The following is a 23,781-nucleotide window of genomic DNA, read 5'->3' as shown; positions in this document are numbered from 1 at the left end:
AATTTGATTTTAAAACTAAAACGACGTGATTAGCCAAAAAAAAATAATAAAACTCTTAAAATGTATAAAAAAAAATAAAAAAAAAATTCTTGTCAAAAGTGGGATTCGAACCCATGTCATTTACGCTCCCATATCTTTAGAAGGCAACATTGTTTTTTGAGTCAGGTGCCTCAGACCACTCGGCCATCCTCGCATAGGTTGTACATTCTACCAAAAATTTCGTTCTGTTTTCTAACGTATGCCGTCATCCCAATCGCTGTGCTCGTTTAATGTATCACAAAATTATCTGTCGTACGCTTGAGGTTTCGTCAACGGATGCGACGATTTGGCCCCTGTTTTTATAATTAATAAAACTCCGTTTTAAAATATCTTAAAAAAAAAAATAAATATGCCATTTTATTTCTCGTATAAAAAGGTATTTTTAGAAAAAAAATTTTGAAAATTGTAGGAGCCGTTTTTTAAAAAAATAATTTTTTATATATAAAATTTTTTTAACATTTTTCAAAAAAAAAGTTGGTATGCCATTTTGAAGAAATAATTAATTTACACATAAAAACTAAATTTCAAAATTTTTCATTGATCCGTTTTCAAAAAATTGATTTTTCAAAAAAAAATTTTGAAATATTTTTTAAAAAACCAAAAATGCGTTTTTTTAAAATTTTCTAAAATTTTAATATTATCTTTACTTACACACTTTTGTATAAAAATTTTCATTTAAATCGGGTTAATTTTGTACGAGATATTCAGAAACGAAAAAAACCGTTCTATGACAGGTACCGTTAATAACGGTACAAAAAATATTTTTTTTATTTAAAAAGTTGGTCCTTATGTGTAGTACTACACACAAAAATTTTAATCAAAATCGTTAGAGCCGTTTTTGAAAAAAATTACCTTTTCTATTTCCGTTATATGGCAGGTACCGTTAGTTTTGGTCATAAAAAAAAAATTTCAATTTCCCCTCTAGGGAATCACCAAAAACTGCTAACTACCAAGTTTGAAGAAAATCACTTCACTCGTTTAGGCTGCAGCTCCAGATAGAGACAGACACACAGACAGACACACAGACAGACAGACAGACAGAATTGCCGGACCCACTTTTTTGGCATTCTCCATCATCGTAATGTCATGTAAAATTGTTATCTCGAGTTCGATTTTTTTTACGAATCCTAAACTTGCCCTATAGTACCTATATCGCAAGTAAAAAAGGTGTAACCGTCCAACTTTTTTTGGTTTTGGTTTGAAGGGAGATTGTAGAACGTTGTTTAATCATTGTATTTTAAAAAACTGACATTTACTTTTTTTATTTTTGACCTATAGCGGTAACCACTGTGCAGTGCTAAACCGGAACCCTACCACCGATTTCAGAAGATAAAAGTTGCTGAACCACGGTTTAAATATTTATACAACTGGCCCTAAGAGTTTATCATATAACTAGTTAAAAATTTAAGTAATAGTAGGTGTGTTTTTTATTACCACCGGTCTTAACTGGACAAAAAAAACGCCTCGGGGCTTAACCTGAAATCTTGGCAGCACTGTATATTGAATGTTCCGAAAACAGCAGACACAACAAAAATTTAGAGTTGTCATATTTTTCGCTTTCGTCATTTTCTTGTATTTTTTATGTATGTTTTACAAAGAGATACAAAAATGTATGCTAGCAAAACTGTTTTAATACATTTTGTCCTTCCAAACATGAGCTTTCACGTTTTTAAACAAATTCTAAACAATTTATGAAAAAATGAGTTTGGTAGCACAGATTTAAAACTCTTCAAAAAGTTAAGCCCAGAGAAATCTCCGGGCTAAACAACTAAGCCCAAGGGGCTAAGGTGTTGTTGTATTTAACATGTAAATTGCTTAGCCCAGACTGCGTTTTTTTTTGTCCAGTTAAGACCGGTTGTAATAAAAAACACACCTAGTAACTGACCGAAAATTTTAATCCTTTTTTTAACGTGTTACTAATAGGCTTGTGTAGTTCGCGAACGAACTAGTTCAATGAACTAGTTCATCTTGGTGAACTAGTGAACTTAGTTCACTTACCTAGTTCAATTTAGTTCGCGAATAGCGAAAAAGATTTGTTTCAACAAACTAAACAGCAACCTAAAGCAGTCGTAATATGACATTACGAAACAGCTTGCGCTCACCTTAAATTATCATTTTTTTAATATATTTTTTGGGTGAAAGGAAGTCTCATTTGAATTGAGAATTTTCAAATTTGGTCCTTGTCTCCTTGTCTTATACGACGACAGCGCCCTTTTAACATAAAAAAAGGTTTAAAGAAGGTGTGCAGAAACCAAAGTGCATATGAAATTGCATCCAATTCTTTGTTAAGTGAAATCAGTTCTTCTGCTCTACCTCAAGATTTAGATGTAAAACAAAAGGTCGCTTGCGCCAGTATCAGCGTTTCTTCTTCAAGCACCCCTTACTCTTATTTCGAAGCAAGAACAAAAAACAAGTAGCATTTTGGTCCTTGCATTACTATGATTTCCATTTAATGAAAGCAAAACGTACTTCTTCTAGACTTTTGTCAGGAACCAGAAAGCTCGACAAGTATATGAACGAAATTAAGAATTTTTATAGAAAATAAAATATGTACATATCTGTTATTTTTAGGTTGTATTTGTTTTATTATGTAGAATGCGTCAATTTTACATAAATTTGGATACAGTTTGTACAAACCAGTTTTGTTTTTAATTCTAACAAAACCGGAGTGATTAAAATAAATTGAACTAAAATGAACTAGTTCAGAACTAGTTCATTAGTGTGATTTGAACTAAACTGATCGATCACTCAAATGAACTAAAGTGCCCAACTCTAGTTACTAACACCCAAATTATCAATTTTAATAGAGAAATAAAAAGAAAATATAAGAAGACAAACTGGCCAACGTGCGAAAGCATGATGTGGTGGCCCAGTGGTTAGGGCGATGAACTGCATATTCAGCACATGGGTGCGAGTCTTGTCGCCGAATATTTTTTTATTATTTTTTTTTTAATGTAAAATGTATGTATTTCAAGACGAAATATTAAAAAAACACAAATTAATTTAAAATAAAATTTTTTTTTCGATGAAAATGAGTAAGTAAAATCCATTGACCTACTATGGCTGTTTTACTCAGTACTTAGCTCAGTAAAATTTAGCACGGGAAGCAACAACAAATGATTACTAAGGATAAATAAAAGTTTTTTGTTTGTCGGTTTACAGAGAAATTTTTTTTATAAACTTGTTCATTTGTGGCCCTTTAACAATAAAAGATTGTTAATAATAAATTAAAGTAATAGTTTATTGTTGTTAACAGCAGAAAATATTTACTCCGTAAAATTCTGAGTACCACCGAAACACGCCTTATATATGGACTTCTAGTCGTGTCTCGTGTGACTTTTCCATACAAAAATTGACGGCGAAAAAAGGAAAGTTTTTATGAATGACATCTGTTGTCAAAAGGTAGTGCTTTCTCTGTTTTTCTATATTTGTTCCTTTCGCACTTCGCACAACATAAAGAAAAGAAACATAAGTGAAAATATTCAAATGCATTTTTGTATAGTTTTTCGGGCTGAAGAATTAAAACAAATGATGCAGAAAGCTTATTTTTTGGTCAACAAAAGAATATGCATACTCTTTTTTTACTTGCGATATAGGTACTATATATCAAGTTATGCATTCGTACATGACATTACGATGATAGAGAATGCCAAAAAAGTGGGTCCCGGAAGTCCGTCTGTCTGTCTATCTGTCTGTCTGTAAACGAAGCTGCAGCCTAAACGGATGAACCGATTGATGTCAAACTGATGTATGTAGCATTATTTGGCGACTCTCCAAAGGCGTTTTTTTAGTAAATTTTTTTTCACCAAAAATAACGGTACTTGTCATATACCGATTTTAGTAAAATTAAAATTGCTCAAAAACGGCTCCAACAATTTTGTTTAAAAAATTCAAATATAAGTTTTAAGACAAGGTCTATCTTCGAATAATTTTTTTTTGAAAATCATTTTTAACGGTACCTGCCATAGAACCGTTGCTTTTTTTCAAATCCGATTTACTCCGAAAGTGCTTATTCGATTTTAACGAAACTTTTTTTGAAGAAGCATTTATATAATTTTAATATAAGCCAAAAACAAAATAAAAAAAAAATTATTGAAATTTTTTTTTTTGAAAAATCAAATTTTCGAAAACGGGACATTGAATTTTTTTGAAATTTTGTTTTTAGGTGTTGATTATTGATTTCTACAAAATGGCATACCAATTTTATTTTAAAACTTTTTTTCCAAAAAATTATTAGAAAATTAGTATTTTAAAAAACGGCTCTAACGATTTTGAAAATTTTTTTTTTAAAATGCACCTTTATATATCAATCAAAACTGCATACCTTCTTGTTTTGGAGGGCAATTTGATTTCATATTTTATTTTATATTTTTAAAAAACGAATTTAATTTTTTTTTTATTAATTTTTTTTTTACCTATAGTACGTACCAACATTTTCCAAATTTTTATATAAAGGTATAACTACATTGGCTCAAAAAGTGAAAAAGTACAAAAGTGAAAATTTTCAAACTCATTTTTGTATAGTTTTTCGGGCTGGAAAATTAAAATAAATGATGCAGAAAGCTTATTTTTTGGTCTAAAAAACAATTTGTATACTCTTTATTAAAAAACAATTGCGATAGCCAGAATAAAAATCTTTTCACTTTTGTACTTTTTCAAAAAGTGGTGTATGTAGTTATGCCTTAAAGCCTTAACTACATTGGCTCAAAAAGTGAAAAAGTACAAAAGTGAAAATTTTGAAACGCATTTTTGTATAGTTTTTTGGGATGAACAATTAAAACAAATGATGCAGAAAGCTTATTTTTTGGTCTAAAAATCAATTTGCATACTCTTTATCCCAAAACAATTGCGATAGCCAGAAAAAAAATCTTTTCACTTTTGTACTTTTTCAAAAAGTGGTGTATGTAGTTAAGCCTTAAAAAGTCTTGAAAATTTAAGCAACTTGAACTCTAAGAGCAAGTTCGTGCGACCCAGTCGTGCATTTTATTTACAAACAAATTGCGCTAGTGAGAAAAGATATATTTTCACTTTTGTACCTTTGCAAAAAGTGGCCAATGTAGTTAAGCCTCAAGAAATTAATCTTTTAAGCCTGGTACGCTGCTCGCGCTAAATTTTAGCTGAAGCCTGGTACGCTGCTCGCGCTAAATTTTAGCTCCCATACAAATTATCGAAAATTTTTAGCCGAGATAAAAGCGTACCAGGCTTTTAGCCTGGTACGCTGCTCGCGCTAAATTTTAGCTGAGATAAAATTTAGCTGAGATAAAATTTAGCTCGAGCAGCGTACCAGGCTTTAAGCCTGGTACGCTGCTCGCGCTAAATTTTAGCTGAGATAAAATTCCCATACAAGTTATCGATAACTTGTATGGGATCCATTTTATCTCGGCTAAAAATTTTCGATAATTTGTATGGGAGCTAAAATTTAGCGCGAGCAGCGTACCAGGCTTTAAATAAAATTTCTTTTCTTTATTTTCTCACCTGAACGTGATTTTAAGTTTCAACCTCCAAACTGCAGATGTCGTCGCCTACCAATTTAATTCATACCAACTTTCCGCAATAAAACAGAATTTTGACATTTCAGTTCGAGCTTCACAAAAAAAAAAATTGGTTTTTGGTTGTCGAAGAAAGAAGCTACTGCTGCTGGAGGTTACGAAGAATACGAAAGTAAAAACTTAAAAAAATGGCAGCTACAAGAAGGCTTAAAAAAGTGAGTCAATATCAAATTTCATTATTGCATTATTAAAAGAAGATAACCCAACTGCAATTCCCAAATAATAACGCGAAATTCTTGAAAGTCAAAGAACACTTTAAATGATTCTTATATTTTTAAATTTATACTACTCGACTTTAATACTTGGGAGGGGGTATCGTTTATTTTTCTCCGAATTGATTTTTTGATAAAAATTTTCATTCTCAGGAACTTACTGATCTCCAAGCTTCTGGACTAAGATCATTCAGAGAAGTCCTTATAGAGGATCAAAATCTATTGCGTTGGACCGGACTGATTGTGCCCGTAAGTTAAATAAATTCCAGAAAAGTCTAGCGCGATATGAAAATGAATCATCGTCAACATCATCATCGTTATTTGAGAATTTCAAATTTCTGTGTAAGTTTTTTGTTTTAAAAAATTCTGATTGTTTCTTTGCAATTTGCAGGAAAACCCACCATACAATAAGGGAGCATTTCGAATTGAAATCAATTTTCCAGCTGAATACCCGTTCAAGCCACCGAAAATTAATTTCAAAACAAAAATTTATCATCCCAATATCGATGAGAAGGGTCAAGTGTGTCTGCCAATAATTAGCACGGAAAACTGGAAGCCTGCAACAAGAACAGATCAAGGTGAGTTAACAAAAAAAAAAAAGAACACAAAAAATGCTATCATCTTCATCATTTTAACTTGATATTCGTTTTTGTAGAGTACTTTGTCTCAAGTACGATTTTATGTTGCACGAGTTATAATTTATTTTATGAAAAGTTTCTCTCTTGACCTTTATCGGTGTATTTTCGCGCACTACTTTGTCCTTCTTTAAGAAAACCTACAAATTCCGTTGAAATATTCAATAAATTTGTGTTTGTAGCTTTCAAAGGATTTAGGATTTTTTACTTACTACGTGTTGCGCTTAACTTGACTTTTGAATGCCATTTTTTAGAAAATATGTCAGCGGAGCAACCTAGAAAATTTGAAGTCATTTCGAAAACTCTAAATAGACTTAAATTCAAATTTTGCACAGCACTTTACTCCCACACTACTCTGTTGTCTCTCTATTCTTTCGTCTCTCCTGACTGAAGTTATTGTTCTTTCATTGTGGAAATGAGTTAATAACTTTGAAATAAATCCAATATTTTCCATTTAAAATAATTTTATGGGAAACCTACACTATCTCCAAAAAAAAAATCTCAATCGGATAAAATCTCCAGAAAATTTTTGACCCCATGGACAAAATCTCCATGGGGAAAGGGATCCAATGGACAAAATCTCCAATAAATAATTTTTTCTCCCATTTTCTCAAAATCCCCAAAAATCTCCAAATAGCAAAAACAAAAACGTAATAGAATGATAAAAAAACACTGTAAGGCAAAGTAAAATCAGGTCTAAACACGACAATTTTAAAATCATAAAGGTTCCTCTTTTAAAACGGAACACAAAAAATAAATTATGTAAACAACCGTCACTTGAACCTTCGTTGTTGGAACTACCATTCGTGTGCCTTAACAATGATTCTAAAATACTGGAAGGATACAGCAACTTGAACTAAGCATAATCTTTTGAGGCAAGTTATCACAGCTTACAATTAAATATGAGTAAAAATAGGTCTTTCCAAAATGAAGATGCACAAGTTGTGTATGAAGCAATCAAATCGCGCGCGCGATTTGATTGCTTGATACACAACTTGCGCATCTGAAATTTTGGGATTTTTGCTCGGAGATTTTTTTTTTTGGAGATTTTTTCCTGGAGATTTTGTCTATACCCAGGTCTGTCTTGGGGATTTTGGCTTTGGGGATTTTCTCTTTGGGATTATGGGTTTTGGTCATTCATCACCAACCCTAATTTTATATCACATTTTTGTTCAACTTGATATAAACTTAGCAAATCCTCACTTGGATGCTATCTTGTTCCTGTATAAAAAGAGAAGGTATGATCATTAGAAATAACTCCCCTTCAAGCAAGAAAACGGAGTTCAGAAAAGACACTCCGACCTCCGACCGCGAAAGACGGGGTTGCACTCACACACTTGAAACTTTTTGTATATGAACACAAAGTCGAAGGAGAAATCGTGGTGAAAAAACCAATACATATAAAATCGGGTCCGCGGTGATTCTAATTTCCATACTAATTTGAGCCGACTTCGGACCCGTTTCTGAGCCGAAGTCGGACTCAGCTCCGCCTGATACGGAGCGGATTCAGACGAGGTCGGACTTGTTTGCTTGAAGGGTCAGTATCGAGAACTGTCAAAACTTATGGCTACTTAAGGTTTTGACAGCCCAGCCCATTGAAATTGTTGTTGTAAACAAATTTGTCTTGGAAATTGTTGTTGCTTTTGACTTTGCCAAATGCCAAACGTCAAAACCTTATTACCCCATTTTGTAAGATGGCGGCTCTAATGATCATACCTTGTCTTTTTATACTATGATCTTGTTCTAAATTTTTTACTAAATTGCAGTCTTCACACCCCTCCTCCACAGGAGATATTTTTCTCTAACTCAATGTCTAACATCTACAACATCACAATTTTCTTTTTCTTGGCTGGGCAAATTTTGTTCGGACAATTCATTTCATATGCTTCGTTCGCCAGAGGATGATGTATGATTTTTTGCGGACAAAATTTATTTTATATGGTCAATTTTGTATGAATACTTTTTTTTTAAATTTTTTTCAATTTATACATGTACCCATTGCTTGGTCTGTTTTTTATTTGCCTTCCAAAAAATAAACAATTTATTTTTATAAAAATTAATTATACCTAATACCTGTTAAATAAATTCAAAAAGTATATACCAATACCATTTCATTAAATCTAATACATTTCAATATAAAACATGCAAAAATTCGCAAAACAAACAAATATATTTTGTCGTCCGCTACTACGGAGACAACCTTCTTCATGAGAGGACAGTTCCAAAAGAAAAAAAACACATCTGTCAAATTCGATGTTAGACAATCGTGTTCAGACAAAATCGGAGACACGGTTGTCTAACATTGAATCATAACAAGAAATGGCGAGCCTCCACAAGACATTTCTTGTTAAGACACGTCAACATGACAAAAATTATCTCCTGTGGAGGCGGCCTGTCATATTTTTGCGACGCTCTCTCGTTTGGCGAGAGCCATTTTGTTCTATCTTTCTTATGTCGTTTTCTTTCACTCTATTATGTCGTTTTCCAAAATTCAAGGAGCGACACTCCTAGCTATATAATCACTCCAAAAGGAGTGATTTCAAATTCCAAAATTGAAAAAGGAGTGAATTTTTGGAGTGAATTCTTCACTCCCAAAATTTTGAGGGAGTGACGGAGTGATTACCAATACTTCTACATTTGACTTCATGTACTGCTTGTCAAATTGTTGGGTGGTTGTTTTAACTTTTTTTTGTGAAGGAAATTATATTTATTTACAAAAAAATTCAATAAAGAATTGTAAAAAATCACTAAAAGTGAATTTAAAAGATTGTGTTATTATTTTATTCATTATTTCGTATTACAAACACATGCAAAGCAAACGTCAAATCACTCCAATTGTCAAATTCTTCGTGAACAAATTCCAAAATTGCACGAAAAAGGAGTGATTCACTCCCGGAATTTTGGAAAACGATATTAAGGAGTACTCTAAATTTTTACTCCTTTTTCTGGAGTGAAAGAACATAATGAGAGTAATTTTTTTTTGTAATTGTGTGTGTGACAAGGCAAAAATGGTACAAGATATCCAGGTACTACTGCTGGTTTATTTTAGTTTTAATCTAATATAATAGACCAAGTCCGTAGTATGACAAGTTCCCCCAAACCATTGTACTGGATCCTCCGTGTTTAATAGTTTTTCTGCTATACCTAGGGTTATATTTCGTGTTTGGTAGTACTACCGAGACCCTTTGCCACCATGCGGAATCAATTTGCTCTCATCAGTCCAGAGAATATTCCAGGGTCCAGTATAAGAATTTGGTCCTAATAGGGACTTGGTCTATTATATTAGATTAAAACTAAAATAAACCAGCAGTAGTACCTGGATATCTTGTAAAACAGTATGCTGCTATACGTCGACTTCAAAATACCGCTTAAATGGGTCTTCCAACAAGATAATAACACAAAATACTTCAGGAGATTAGCCAAACAATGGTTTCAAAACATTAAGATTTAGCTTATGGAGTGGACTGCTTAGTCTTTGGACCTCGATCTTTTCTAGTATCATTGCGAGGATATAAAAAAAGAAGTTTATAAAGCAAAACCCAAACATAACGGCAGTTATGGACCGTTGTTGAGCAGGTTTGGTGAGCTAAAACACCTCACAGATCTCAGCGACTTGTCGGCCCCATAAAAGGTTTTTGCCAAGCTTTAATTAAAAATAAAGGTCAAGGGAGCAAATGCTAGCTTTTGCCAAGTAAAATACTGTTTATTTGAACTTTTTGTGCCTTTGTTTTATTTAAATTTACTAGAAAAAGAAAATCACTGCTATTATTTTGACCGCTTAATTTTTAGGTTTATTTTGTTTTTGGATTATTGCTTAGCTATTAGCAATAAATTAAATTTCATTCATACTAAAAATTAATCTAGAATGTAGCTAAAATAGTTTTACTAAAAAATAAATCCAACATCGAAACTCTTTTGATGTTTTATGTTTTACTTAAAATATTTTTCGATGCACTGCTATTTTTTTGACCGCCACTGTACGTCTCGCGCTTTGCGTCTTCGTGTAGAAGCGGAATTAGTTTTACTTAATAGTAGTAGTACTAAAATTACTCCGGAGTAATTTTTTTTTACACTTTTGTGGCGTCAAAGAACACAAAACCTTTAAAAGTGCAAAAATTAGTACTAAAAGGTTACTCTCATTGGAGTAAAAGAAAACGACATTAGTTTTCAACTTACAGAGAACTTTTTTGTTCAATTCGATATTTTTTTTCATATCGTCATTTTTGTTCAATAAACTCCTTTTTATTTTTTTTTGTGTTACATTGAACAAATGGAAGTATACTTAAAAAAAAAAAGAATTTCATAATTTCTATTTCTATGTTTTGTTCACTATGCGTATGAACTTCCCTCATGTCTACTTTGTTGTTTTTTTTTATTATTTTTTTTAGTGTTTTTTTAATGTTACTGTTAGAAAGATCAAAATAAGTTTAAATAAACACATATTATTTTGATTCGAACCAAAAGAAAACAGTGTTTGACTTTTAAGTATTCTCAAAATTCCTTTTAGCTTTAAATCATAAAACCATTATTTTTGTTCAATATTACTCAATCCACTTTATGTTTCTTTTTTGTTTGTGTTTTCTTCTATGTTGTACAATATTGAGTTTTTTTGTTCAATATCCAACATATTTTGAAAACTTTTTCTCACTCCATATGCCATTGTCCAATATCCAAAATGACTTGTTTTTGATTTTAATTTATAACTAATTTAAAATATGTAATAGAAAAACTACTTGTTTTAAATATAAAATTGTCAAGGGTTGCAGAAAAAAATCATTTAAAAACAAAAATTTTCTGATATCAACAAAAATTTTCATTCTGAACTTTAAAAATCGATTTCCCAAAATTTTGAAAAATGGACATTGAACAAGATAGCATCCAAGCGACGGAATGTCAAAAATCTGCGCGGCATTAAGTCTAAAGTTAAAGTTCACTCAACTTGCGCTTCGGCTTCAACTCCGCATTGTAATGTTTTCGTACTTTTCAACTTTGACAGTACCACAAGCGTCTGCTTCACCATTGTGTTCAGTCAGTAAAGCAGCTATGAGCCAACTCGAATTTCAGACGTTAATGATCGAGACGGAAACATTCTATATTTGTATTTCACATCTGACCCTGATAAATATACTGTAAATGTGTTATCGCTTTTACACTCTGTCCCATAAAAAATAGCAGTACACAGGCCTTATAGGAGAGCTCTTTAAAAATCAGTTGGACCTAACGATTTCCCAAAAGCAATTCACGAACAAATATGCCCCTGAAACACAAAACAAAACCACAGACGTGCCATGGCATTGTTGTTGTCACTTCTTTATTGAGCGACGTACATCCCCCACCACCTATCTGCCACACGATCGGTGGCAAAATGAAACTTAATCATAAAAGTTGTATATTAAAAGTATATACAATACATTCACATCATTTCTGAATCCTGAATATGATTGCATTATAATTCGTTGAAATGAAGGTAAACATTCAGTATTCCTTCACTTAAATATGAAAAATGAATGAAAAGTGAGTTTTGGGTAGGAATTCATAATTCATTGACTTAATTGAATCTTTTTTGGTGATGAAAGTCCGAACCTTCAGAAAAATGTTTGCTAGGAAGCTTTTTTTTCATAAAAAACTCCTTTTCCTATTGTTTTTGTCAAATTTATGAAAATAGTTAACGTCAATATTTTAACATGCCCCGCAATCGACTTAGGAAAATTTTGTTACGCGGGCGCAGCGTCAGGCTGCGTCTTAAAAGATTGAGTTTTATGTTTTGTTATTTTGGTGTGAAAAAAATAAATATATTTTTCTTAGATATAAAGATTTGTTATTGTGAAATTTTACCGACAAGATGGTAACGTAACTCTGGTACTTTTTCGACCAAACTTGAAACATTTTTTATTGATAATACGGCATGGCTGTGTTAGATATATGCAGAAGCAGATTTCGTGAAGTAGAGTGAGAAGCAAACGTCCTATCTTCCCTGTACCATGGTATAAAAAGAGAAGGTATGATCATTAGAAAAAACTCTGTATCGAGAACTGTCAAAACTTAAAAATGGCTACTTAAGGTTTTGACAGCTGCCCATTGAAATCGTTGTTGTAAACAAATTTGTCTTGGAAATTGTTGTTGCTTTTGACTTTGCCAAATATTAAACATGCAAACCTAATTACCCCATTTTGTAAGATGGCGGCTCTAATGATCATACCTTGTCTTTTTATACCATGTCCCTGTACTGCCAATTTTTATCGGACGGAGTAAAGACACATCACACCATTGTGTCATTGCTCCAAATTTCTCGTTTCAATCAAATCCAGTTCAAGTTAAGTAAAAATTCTTAAGAGAACTGTTTGGCTCAACAATTTCTTCAGGAATTCCAACTCTCCAGCGCAGATAGTTACAATCACAATTTAAATTCTGTCTGGAATGAAAAAAAAAATTATCCCGAATAGGATAACAACTATCCAGCCAAAAGCGAATTCATGGTTTTATTCGACCTGTAAACACAAAATTAATACAATGTCTTACAGGAAGTAAAACATTTTGGTGATTTTTAAAAAAATATTCGAAACACTACAACTTCTTCGGTCCCAAAGCTCGTCTTCCTTTTTTTAGCACTTTTAACAAAGCTAAACTTCTTGTGAGGCAGTTCGCTGAAAACGCAGTAACATAGCTCCTCCTGTTCTTCAAAGTGTTATGATTCCATGGGACTAATTTTCTTTCGCATAAATCATCTGATCCGGATAGTATTCCTTCAATCGTTCTAAAGAGTTGTTCTTCAACGCTTGCAAAACTACTGCGTAGGCTTTCTATCCATCCTACTCTACAAATCTCTTTTCGAGTAGATGTAAAAAACCATTTGTGCCTTTTCACCATCCAACTATCGGCCGATTGCTTCATCTTTCCTTCTTTCTAAGATGATGGAAGAGCTGGCTAATTACCAGCTTAAGAAATGTCTTGAAAAACAAAAGCTCCTTAACCTTCAAGTGGGCGCGCGGTCATTTGTAACGGCAACAATCGTGCGTAACTTTAATGACCTTTTGAATATATTATGTATGTACATATCGTCGGTCTCATAAGGAAACCTCGTAACTCCACTTTTTTTCAAAAATTACTTTTGAATGCCATTCTTTAGAAAATATGTCAGCGGAGCACCACATGGGGTCATTCCGAATACTCTAAATAGACCTAAATTCAAATTTTGCACATCGCGTTTCTTCCCAACTACTCTGTTGTTTGTTTACTCTTTCGTCTCTCCTGTAAAATTTTGATTTTGGGAGTTACGAGATTTCCTTATGAGACCGACGATTTATTAAAAAAATACCTAAAACACTAATTAATCAATATCTTTAATTTTTGTATAATTGGGAGCATAATTGGGAATAATCATTGTCTACGTCCAATACAATTCGTATTGGATGGCCGCAAAATAAACGTTGGTGTGTCCTAGGGTTCTGTTCTTTCTCCAACTACCTTCCTCATTAATATTGATGACTTCCCTTCCTCATTTATATTGATGACCTTCTGTGTAATACTTCTAATCCACTTTACTGTTGCGCTGATCAGTTTTTCTGCTTCAAAAACAGAATACTGCTTACTATCAATAAAACTTTCTCCCTATGAACTATCAATGAATAATACTTGCATAAAGGAAACTGATAAACTTTCTATATCCAGAAAAACGATGCCATCTGTAGATGACGAGCTTTTTGGAATTGAATTCAGTCAATAAAGATGTCTTAGTATTTTACTTACTTACTCATTAGACTGGGCCAAAAAAATAAAATATTTTTTTTTTTGAAAGTTACTTCGAAAATCTTGTTCAGGATGATGAAAAAAAAATTTGGTGAAAATTTGAGCCGTTAAAAAAAATTTTAAGAGGTCTATCATCGGTGTTTTTTATTTTTATACATGATATATGATGTTTTACAACAGAACTGCTAGACGATCAAAGTAAAAAAAATTTCTGTTCATTTTTTCTTATATAAAATTAAATTTCCTACAAAAAAGATCTAAGTGAAAATTTTCGTCAGACGAGCCGTATTCGAGTAATTAAGCTTTTAAAATCGAAGTGTTTTTTCAATTTGCCTGTTTCACTTTGGAATTTTGTGATGAGCAAATAAGTGAATAGAAAAATAAAACCTCGACAGATTCTTATAGGAAATTTAATTCTCTACAAAAAAGGTCTTGTAGTAATTTTCCCTAAATTGAGTTTTGAAGAAGTTATTCACGATTTAAATCGAGAAAAAAATTAAAAAATCAATTTTCAATTTCAAAATTTTCTAATTCACTTGAAATTCAATATTTTCAAATTAGCAAGATGTTTTCTTGTAGGGAATTAAACGTTCTATAAAAAGTTCCTTGGCAGCAAATTAATTGCTTTAACCGTTAAGAAGATATTCGTATCAAAACCAATGCCCACTGATTTCAATAGTTTTCTTATGACAAGTATGCATTTGCGATTTGAATACGATTATCTTCTAAACGGTTAAAGCAATTAATTTGCTGCCAAGGAACTTTTTAAAGAACGTTTAATTCCCTACAAGAAAACATCTTGCTAATTTGAAAATATTGAATTTTCAGTGAATTAGAAAATTTTGAAATTGAAAATTGATTTTTTAATTTTTTTCTCGATTTAAATCGTGAATAACTTCTTCAAAACTCAATTTAGGGAAAATTACTACAAGACCTTTTTTGTAGAGAATTAAATTTCCTATAAGAATCTGTCGAGGTTTTATTTTTCTATTCACTTATTTGCTCATCACAAAATTCCAAAGTGAAACAGGCAAATTGAAAAAACACTTCGATTTTAAAAGCTTAATTACTCGAATACGGCTCGTCTGACGAAAATTTTCACTTAGATCTTTTTTGTAGGAAATTTAATTTTATATAAGAAAAAATTAACAGAAATTTTTTTTACTTTGATCGTCTAGCAGTTCTGTTGTAAAACATCATATCATGTATAAAAATAAAAAACACCGATGATAGACCTCTTAAAATTTTTTTTAACGGCTCAAATTTTCACCAAATTTTTTTTTCATCATCCTGAACAAGATTTTCGAAGTAACTTTCAAAAAAAAAAAATATTTTATTTTTTTGGCCCAGTCTATTACTCATGATAGCACTGGTGGGCTTAGTGCTTCAAGGAATAGTTCAATTGTCTCTCCCAGTATCTTAGTAACTCATCTCCAATTTCGCATCTAATTTTCACTTCAATATAAACAACAAATTCATATTCAGTGGACTTAACACTATTATATGCGACTTTGAAATAGATAAAAAGGTGGTGATATTGGTTTCTTTGATCTTCTCCGAAACAGTGTTGATACCTTGTGAAAATTGGACTCTCCAGTACTGAAACCGCATACTTAGGTTCAATTTTGTAAATCGGGCAGATGGTACTGAGAAGCTTTCCGTTGGTCTTATTTTACAGATGAGTTATTGAATGCTTCTGTCGTGTTTTTTATCCGTCACCTCTTAGTTGGATTTTTGTCTCCTCGGCTTTTAATCTAACAATCAATAAACCGTTCACGACTCCATGAAGGGACGAGGCTCGTTGACTTACAACCTTCATCCATTTCTGTGCACACGGAATCAGTTTGCAAGAATTGAAGATACCTACAATTTTCTGCAGTGTCCGATCAGAGGTGCACTTTTTCTCCTCGAGGTTTTGTCAAATCCTCGCAAGAGGATACAAAAAATGTATAGGTGGTGGAGGCTGGAGAGCGGAATTCATAGTCGTTGCTCAAGTTGTGATTTTTCTCAACATTGGAGCAAGGGCTCCAATTATGAAGTTTTGAAATCATAACATATTAATCTATAGGGGGTTCAATAAAACAAAACCAAGTATTTTTGGTTTTATGACAGCTCTTATCTTTACCAAAAAGCATCCACCTTATCAGTTTTAGTCGTACTACAAATAGGTGAATTTTACCGAAATAGTTAGTTTTTACCAAAAGCTTGAAAAAAGGCAAAACTGTTTAAAGCGCAAAATTTTAAATGATTAAGTAAACTACTAAAATGGATTTTTCTGAAATTTCGTTCAGAATGGTATTATAGGCATTTTTCTGATATCAAAATTATTCCTATCATTACAGGATTTAAATCTTGTCATAGTTTTTTTTGTTGTGAAAATGAACTCGGTTGTATGCTTCAATTCTTTTGATTTCTCGACCAATTTGAGCTCCAATCGGAAATTATTTCCACTTTAAATTTCTTCGAGTGGATATATCAATAAGAAATAATATCAGTACTTCTGCTTAAACGTCACGGGTGAAATTGACAAGTCTATAAAATTGCCACAAATTCCAGCATTGGAAAAAGACGCCCATTCTCATTTGTTGTTCAAGTATTTCGATTTGGTAGGTTTTGTGTTCACGGCTTGAATGCCGCAACTACAACTGTGAACATGCAATTTATTGCAAAACACAATAAAGATTAATTTTATACTTCCGATTTTTTTTCACACAATCAACCATACTTAGAAGCGTTCGCTTGATGCAGTTATTTGCATTGCACTATAGGTAAAAATTGTCAATCTGTTTTTGAACTCTCAAGTCAATAAAATACCGTGTTAAGTGAAAGATATATATAAATTAAGCAAACATCAAATCATAAATACATACATACCATTCAACAAAAAAATACAATAAAAATGAATATCAATAAAAAACAAAAACAATTTTATTTTAGTAATCCAAGCGTTAGTAGCACTTGTGAACGATCCCGAGCCAGAGCATCCTCTGCGAGCTGACGTTGCCGAAGAGTATCTCAAGGACCGTAAGAAGTTCATCAAAAACGCCGAAGAGTATACAAGAAAAAATAGTGAGAAAAGACCAACGGATTAATATTTGTCGCTATGTTTCCTCTGCAAATATTTAAATTATATATTTTTTTTGTTTAATTTATCTTTTCGTGATTTATATTCATTCTTAATTAAAATCAAAATGTCCAACAAATTATTTTATATAAAACCTCAATATCTTGCTTTATATATGATGGAAATGCATTAAAATAAAACGAAATCTAATAGTTTTGTGGGATGAGAAAAAAGAAACTATTTTTAAGTGAAATTCGGAATAGTCGACTTATCGAAACAGCAATGGGAATAAATTAAAAACAAAAACACTGCTCATAGTAAACTCTTAAATAAATAAAATAAATTAGCAGATACAAATATAAAAAAAAGAATATAAATGTTACATAGATGTCTATGTACAAAATAAAATTTAAAAAAAATAAATACAAAAATTATTGCGAACTATTGAAGAAGAAAAACAATATATCAAAAATTAAAAAATAAACTGTGTGAAATTCATAAAATTATTTTGTGTTTTAATTAAACTTTTTACTGAATGAACTAATGTGTGAGAAAGGAAAAAAAATGCAATTTCTTTTTCACTCCGTTTTATTAATCATTATTAATTACTACACTAAATGATAACCTTTTTTTCTTGACTTGCGAAAGAGGAAAAAATGAGAAAAAAGTTGGCCCTGCATATTATATCTTGAACTAAAGTCTTAACTACTTCAGCGATTTTCTTCAAACTTGGTTGTTAAGAGTTTGGTTGATTCCCAAGAGGCGAAATTTAAATTTTATATAATCAAAATAAAAAAAAATAATTTTCTCTCACATCTCTGTGTGAACTTTCACAAATAACGACGCACTTTTAAAATTAAATAATCATTTTTATCAAAAAAACAAAACAAACTTCCATGGATCAAAACTGGGGTTAATGGTTTTTCTAATAGTTCCTATGGCCAGAACTGAACCGTTTCTAACCGTTATTAACGTTATCTGTCATAGAAACGTTTTCTTCAAAAGGAAAAACTAAAACCGCAATTTAGTAAAAATTACTAACAGCATTATGTGTCAAATTTGATTAAAATCTTTAAAGCTGTTTTCGAGGAAATTATAATAGCTCATTAAAGATGTACGTGAAGTGCCGACATCAGCGATTTAAATAATCTTTTTTATCAAAAAACAAAACCGACTTCCATGGATCAAAACTGGGGTTTATGGTTTTTAAAATAGTTCCTATGGCAAAAAGTGAACGAAATTGAAATGGGACCACACTGCAGCCACCAGCTATCCAATACAAAAATAATTATCAAAATTCGTTTACTCAGTCTAAAGTTATGCGGTAACAAACATAAAAAAAAAAAAAAAAAAAAAATACAGACGAATTGAATACCTCCTCCTTTTTGGAAGTCGGTAAAAAAAAGTAAATACCATAATGTGTTTCCATTATCTGTATTTTTTTCTTTTTGAGAACAAGTATTACTGACAGCATAGCGTGTAGCAAATTCAATCAAAATCGTTAGAGCCGTTTTCAAGAAAATTGCAACTAACTACTCAAACATTTTGTATGGGATGTACACTTTCTAAAAGAGATATTAAAAAACAACCTTGGAAATTACGAAAAAAACATCCTCCCGTTTAGGCTGCAGCTTCTTGTTCAGATGGACACACCGACGAAACCTCCTTTTTTTTATCATCGTAATGTTGGTTTTGATTAAGACCTCGAATTTTTTTACACGAAACCAACATTTGCCTATAGAGCAAGAAAAAATAAGTAAATTCTTGGAAACACAAATTTTTTGATTTTATTAATGCTTTTGAAATAATTCAAAATGTTTGTATGGGATAAGGGATACATTTTAGCTCGGATAATTTTTGTTTTTAATGTATATGGGAGCTTAAATTTAGCTCGATCTGCGTGCCAGGCTTTAGGAAAAATTAATTTACCACAGTGGAATGACTTTGTCCTGAAAGTGAACGTATAATAAATTAAATGATAGTCCTTATTTAAATGCTTATAGGTACTATTTACTTTAATAATTTCATTTATGGAAGTTTAATTTGGTATGTTCCTCAATTTAAAAATTTAAAATACTCACAAGAGTAATGTATGGCAAAAATTAACACTAAAAGTTTTCCAAGCAAACATTATTTTAAAAACCCTAGATTAAACTGTATTGCGTATTGCCGGCGACGGACGCTCATTTTTATCCATAATTTAAATAATTTTCTCAAAAAATTCTCGACTCAATTATCTTGATGAAACAGATAAAGGGACCGATCACAACTTAAATAACGTATTAAATTGAAAATGTCCAAAAATTCAAATTCGCCGTTTTGGCTTTGTGCTGACGATATTTTATAAATATGTTTTTTTTTTATACAATGTCACACCCGTTACAAGAATATGTCCCACACAAAAATAAAAACAGTTTATTATTAGTTCCCTTAAAATATATGCTACCTGGAAACGTAATACAATTTTCTTTCATATTGATCAAGGGGCACGGTAGTGCCCAGCCAAGTTCTCTAGCAACTTTGGCACTACACCCTTATTTACAGGAAACAACTCAGGCCATTTTCGACCCCCCTCTAACTTCCAAACCAAAGATGCTAAAAATTTCAAACTCGCTACATTTATTGAGCTTGTCAAAACCATACTCCTCACAAAATTTCAGCCTTTTACGATGAGTAGTTTCTGAGATATAGGGCTTCAAAAATCGCAAAAACCGTAACTGACTGACTGACTGACTGACTGACTCACTGACACTCACTGACAGATCATCAAAATTATGGAGAACTTCCCGTTAACGTAGAAACTTGAAATTTTACACGGTGATAGGGCTTGTGGTGTATACAAAGGGAAAAATCGAAAATTTGAGATTTTCAATTCAGGGGGCGTGGCATCCGCCCATTTCCGCAGAATTATCATCAAATATTATAGAGCACTTCTGATTATCGTAGAATCTTGAAATTTGGTAGAATGGTAGAGATAATAGTTTATACAAAGGAAAAAATTTAAAATTTAAGAATTTCAGCCAGGGGGCGTGGCATCCGCCCATTTCCGCTGAATTTTCATTAAATATAATAGAGCACTTCTGATTATCGTAGAATCTTGAAATTTGGTAGAATGGTAGAGATGGTAGTTTATACAAAGGAAAAAATTTAAAATTTGGGAATTTCAGCCAGGGGGCGTGGCAACCGCCCATTTCCGCTGAATTTTCATTAATTATAAAAGAGCACTTCTGATTATCGTAGAATCTTGAAATTTGGTAGAATGGTAGAGATGGTTAAAATTTGAGAATTTCAGCCAGGGGGCGTGGCAACCGCCCATTTCCGCTGAATTTTCATTAAATATAAAAGAGCACTTCTGATTATCGTAGAATCTTGAAATTTGGTAGAATGGTAGAGATGGTAGTTTATACAAAGGAAAAAATTTAAAGTTTGAGAGTTTCAGCCAGGGGGCGTGGCAACCGCCCATTTTCACTGAATTTTCATCAAATATACCTAGAGATTTTCAATTCTACAGCCATACCTTGCAAAAAGTAGTGAAATCACAACAAAAACATTACTGTTAAAAAAGGAGCCAAGTTCTCCTATGTTGAAATTATGCTGGCACAAAAAGTACTGAGATGTAAAAGTGTACCAAGTTCTAAAGTTTGGGTTCAAATTCGTATCAATAAAATTTTGATTGTTTACTTGGCAATTTTTGAAATAACTTTAAAAATCGGTAATTAAAAGAAAAATTGTCAAGAGAACAATCAAAATTTTATTGATACGAATTTGAACCCAAACTTTAGAACTTGGTACACTTTTACATCTCAGTACTTTTTGTGCCAGCATAATTTCAACATAGGAGAACTTGGCTCCTTTTTTAACATTAATGTTTTTGTTGTGATATAGTAATCAACGACTTTTTATTCAAAGTCACCGAAGCAAACTGAATCGATTTTCTAATGGCAAACTCGTTTCATCTTATCTTAAGAGTTTGTGACATTAAAAGACAGGTTAACAAAATGTAATTTCAAAAATACATCATCAACTATGTAAATACATTCGATGTTGAAGCTATTAAATACCTTATTAAGTGAATAGTACGAAAACCAGCAACAAAAAATGAAGTAACTATGTCACACCCGTTACATTGGAATTTGTAAAACTAATGTCAAACTCTGCTGGGTTCCCGTCAAGTCAAATCAAGTCAAATGATATAAGGTTTATGGGTGTCATAAAAACCAACAAGGATTTTGAAAAATGTGAGATATGGTCATATCTTCGTAAACCGTAAACATTGCGTATGTGTATAGATGACCTAAGCGATAAAGAATTAATATCTTTGAAATATAGATTGTAAATATCAAAGGGCCCAAAATTGAACCTCGAAGAACATCACTATGTAAAAGAAGACATCACTATGAAAAGAAGACATTGAATCATTAGCATGAACTGCTTGAAATCTCACAGTCAGATAAGAACGAATTGAATCTGTTGATGGCGAAGAAAAATTAAAATTATGTTTAAGCTTTTCGCAAAGTATCTTGGTATTGACTGTATCATAAGCCTTCACAAAATTTAAGAGGAGAAGAATAGTCACTCTGTCATCATATACAGCTTACCTTATGTTTTCCACCACCTCAATTAAAACGTAAGTACAGCTGTGCTTCGATCTCAAACCAGACTGATTGGACGAATAAAAAAAACACATACTGCCTTTGTAAGTAGAATGAATGGTGGTTTTATGTATTTTAGTTTATAGGGATTGATTTTAGCTGTTTAACTTGGGATTATTGTTAGTTAGGAAGTGAATTTAACGCTTTCATTTAAATGTTAAGGCATGTGGCTTAGCTTTCTGCCTTATTTTTGTTTTAACTTGTACCTATCATCGTTACCTTGAATTTTCATATAAAAACCATGTTTATAGTATCACCACTTGAATTGTCACAACAAAATTCCATTTGTTATTTAATTTTAAAAGCAAAAGTTTCATGCCACACAAATTATTCGCCATATTTGGAAGTGAATTGGTCAACAACTTCACCTAAAGGTGTCCAGTCCGATCCCAATATTAAGTTGTAATAAGCCACTTTAGGAAAAACGTTTCTTCCCATTCGAGTTATAGAAGATAGGTATACCCTCCGCCTCCAGATGGTCTTAAAGGCGGCATGCATCACAATAAACTCTGTAACTGATGGTTTTTTCTCCATTGTTTGGCCAAGTGTCTGCGACGAAATAAAAGTCGAACTTGCCCCATTGCCCATAAGCAATGGGGCAATACTGAGTAGTTGGTAGTAAGTAGATACACTTAAACTGACTCATTCTGCAGTCTGCTTGTATATTGAGTGCGTCCGTGCGTGCTTTCATTTCAATCTTTCTTTCTTTCAGTCAGTATGTAGTGGGGTATTCCTTTTGTTTTTTTATTCTCAAAATATGCGTCACAAATAATTGATATCAATTATTGGCGACACAACAAATTGCTGTTGACTACAGAATCAATTAAAGAAGGCGCATAGCAATTCGAGAGCAGAGCAGTTTGGAATGCGCTATGCGCTTTCGCAATCAACATAAGAGATGATATGAAGATCATTGATCATCCGCATAGACAACAGCTTCAGACTTCAGGTTCAAGCCGTTTGCATTCTGCTTGATCCAAATTAATAGTTTCAATATAAATTGTCATTGATTCGTACAGCGCAAACACATTAATGGACATCTTTAAAGCAATGATGAGTGATTATGACCCTGACCATTTTAAAATTAAAAGTAGTTCAGTAACGAAGTGTTTCTACAAGAAGGTCAAATGTCCGAGCACTTCGTACATGATATTTAGACAAGGTGCTTCAATAAAAACAAAAGATAAATTAAAAGTGAAAGAAATCGGGATTTAACCAGAAACACGATCGACACTTGAGATAAAACGTCAAAAATGTATTTCGAATCACACTACACCTCCACTCTATCGGTATGGCCAGCGCCTATCGCACATCACCATCATTCACGCATAACCACATATCATTCCGTCCACCCAACAGACTTGCCACGATCGACGACGACGCTATGGACCACGACCACAAGCGGTACCAACTCAGTCGCTTAATTGCCTGTCATTGGAGCTGATACTATCCGGCGGGGAGTCTTTATCTCTCACCACATGCACATCTGCACTTTCGCTTTCTGCTCTTCGGTGATGCGGAAGGTGGTTTGGTAACTGGTAAGTGTGTGAAGTATGAGACTTCTAGTAGGGCCACTTAGCTTGATGGTGCACCTAAGAGCACCCAAATGACATGCATTTTCATCTCTTCGGTTAAGATTCTTCGCAGTGTTATCATCGCTTGCCGTTGCCGTGCATTCTAATCGGTATGGATGGATGGCAAGTGCGTGGTCACTTTGAAGTCGTGCGGCACTAGACTCTCGCCGTGGCTATTTACTGCCGCCGCCGCCATTGGTGTGAACACATAAATCAGTACATAGTCCAGACAAAATGACATAAAAATGTGCAAATCCAGAAATAATTCATATATAACTGAAAATTGGTACAGAACATTGAAACATCGATT

General features: G+C 32.5%; 1 protein-coding gene across 1 annotated transcript; it reads left to right on the top strand.

Moving 5' to 3' along the window:
* The first annotated feature begins 5,604 nt into the window (after positions 1-5,604).
* LOC129920288 (ubiquitin-conjugating enzyme E2-18 kDa) lies at positions 5,605-17,751 on the top strand. Its single transcript, XM_056001626.1, has 4 exons — positions 5,605-5,743; positions 5,954-6,049; positions 6,192-6,378; positions 17,119-17,751. Exons 1-4 carry the CDS (start codon positions 5,717-5,719, stop codon positions 17,271-17,273), a joined length of 465 nt encoding a protein of 154 aa, XP_055857601.1. The 5' UTR covers positions 5,605-5,716; the 3' UTR covers positions 17,274-17,751.
* The last annotated feature ends 6,030 nt before the right edge of the window (positions 17,752-23,781 follow it).

Source organism: Episyrphus balteatus, chromosome 4 (genome assembly GCF_945859705.1).
Source record: "Episyrphus balteatus chromosome 4, idEpiBalt1.1, whole genome shotgun sequence".
Classification (NCBI taxonomy): Eukaryota; Metazoa; Arthropoda; class Insecta; order Diptera; family Syrphidae; genus Episyrphus; species Episyrphus balteatus.
Note: the sequence above shows the minus strand (reverse complement) of the source record. Positions and strands in the feature narration are given on the sequence as shown.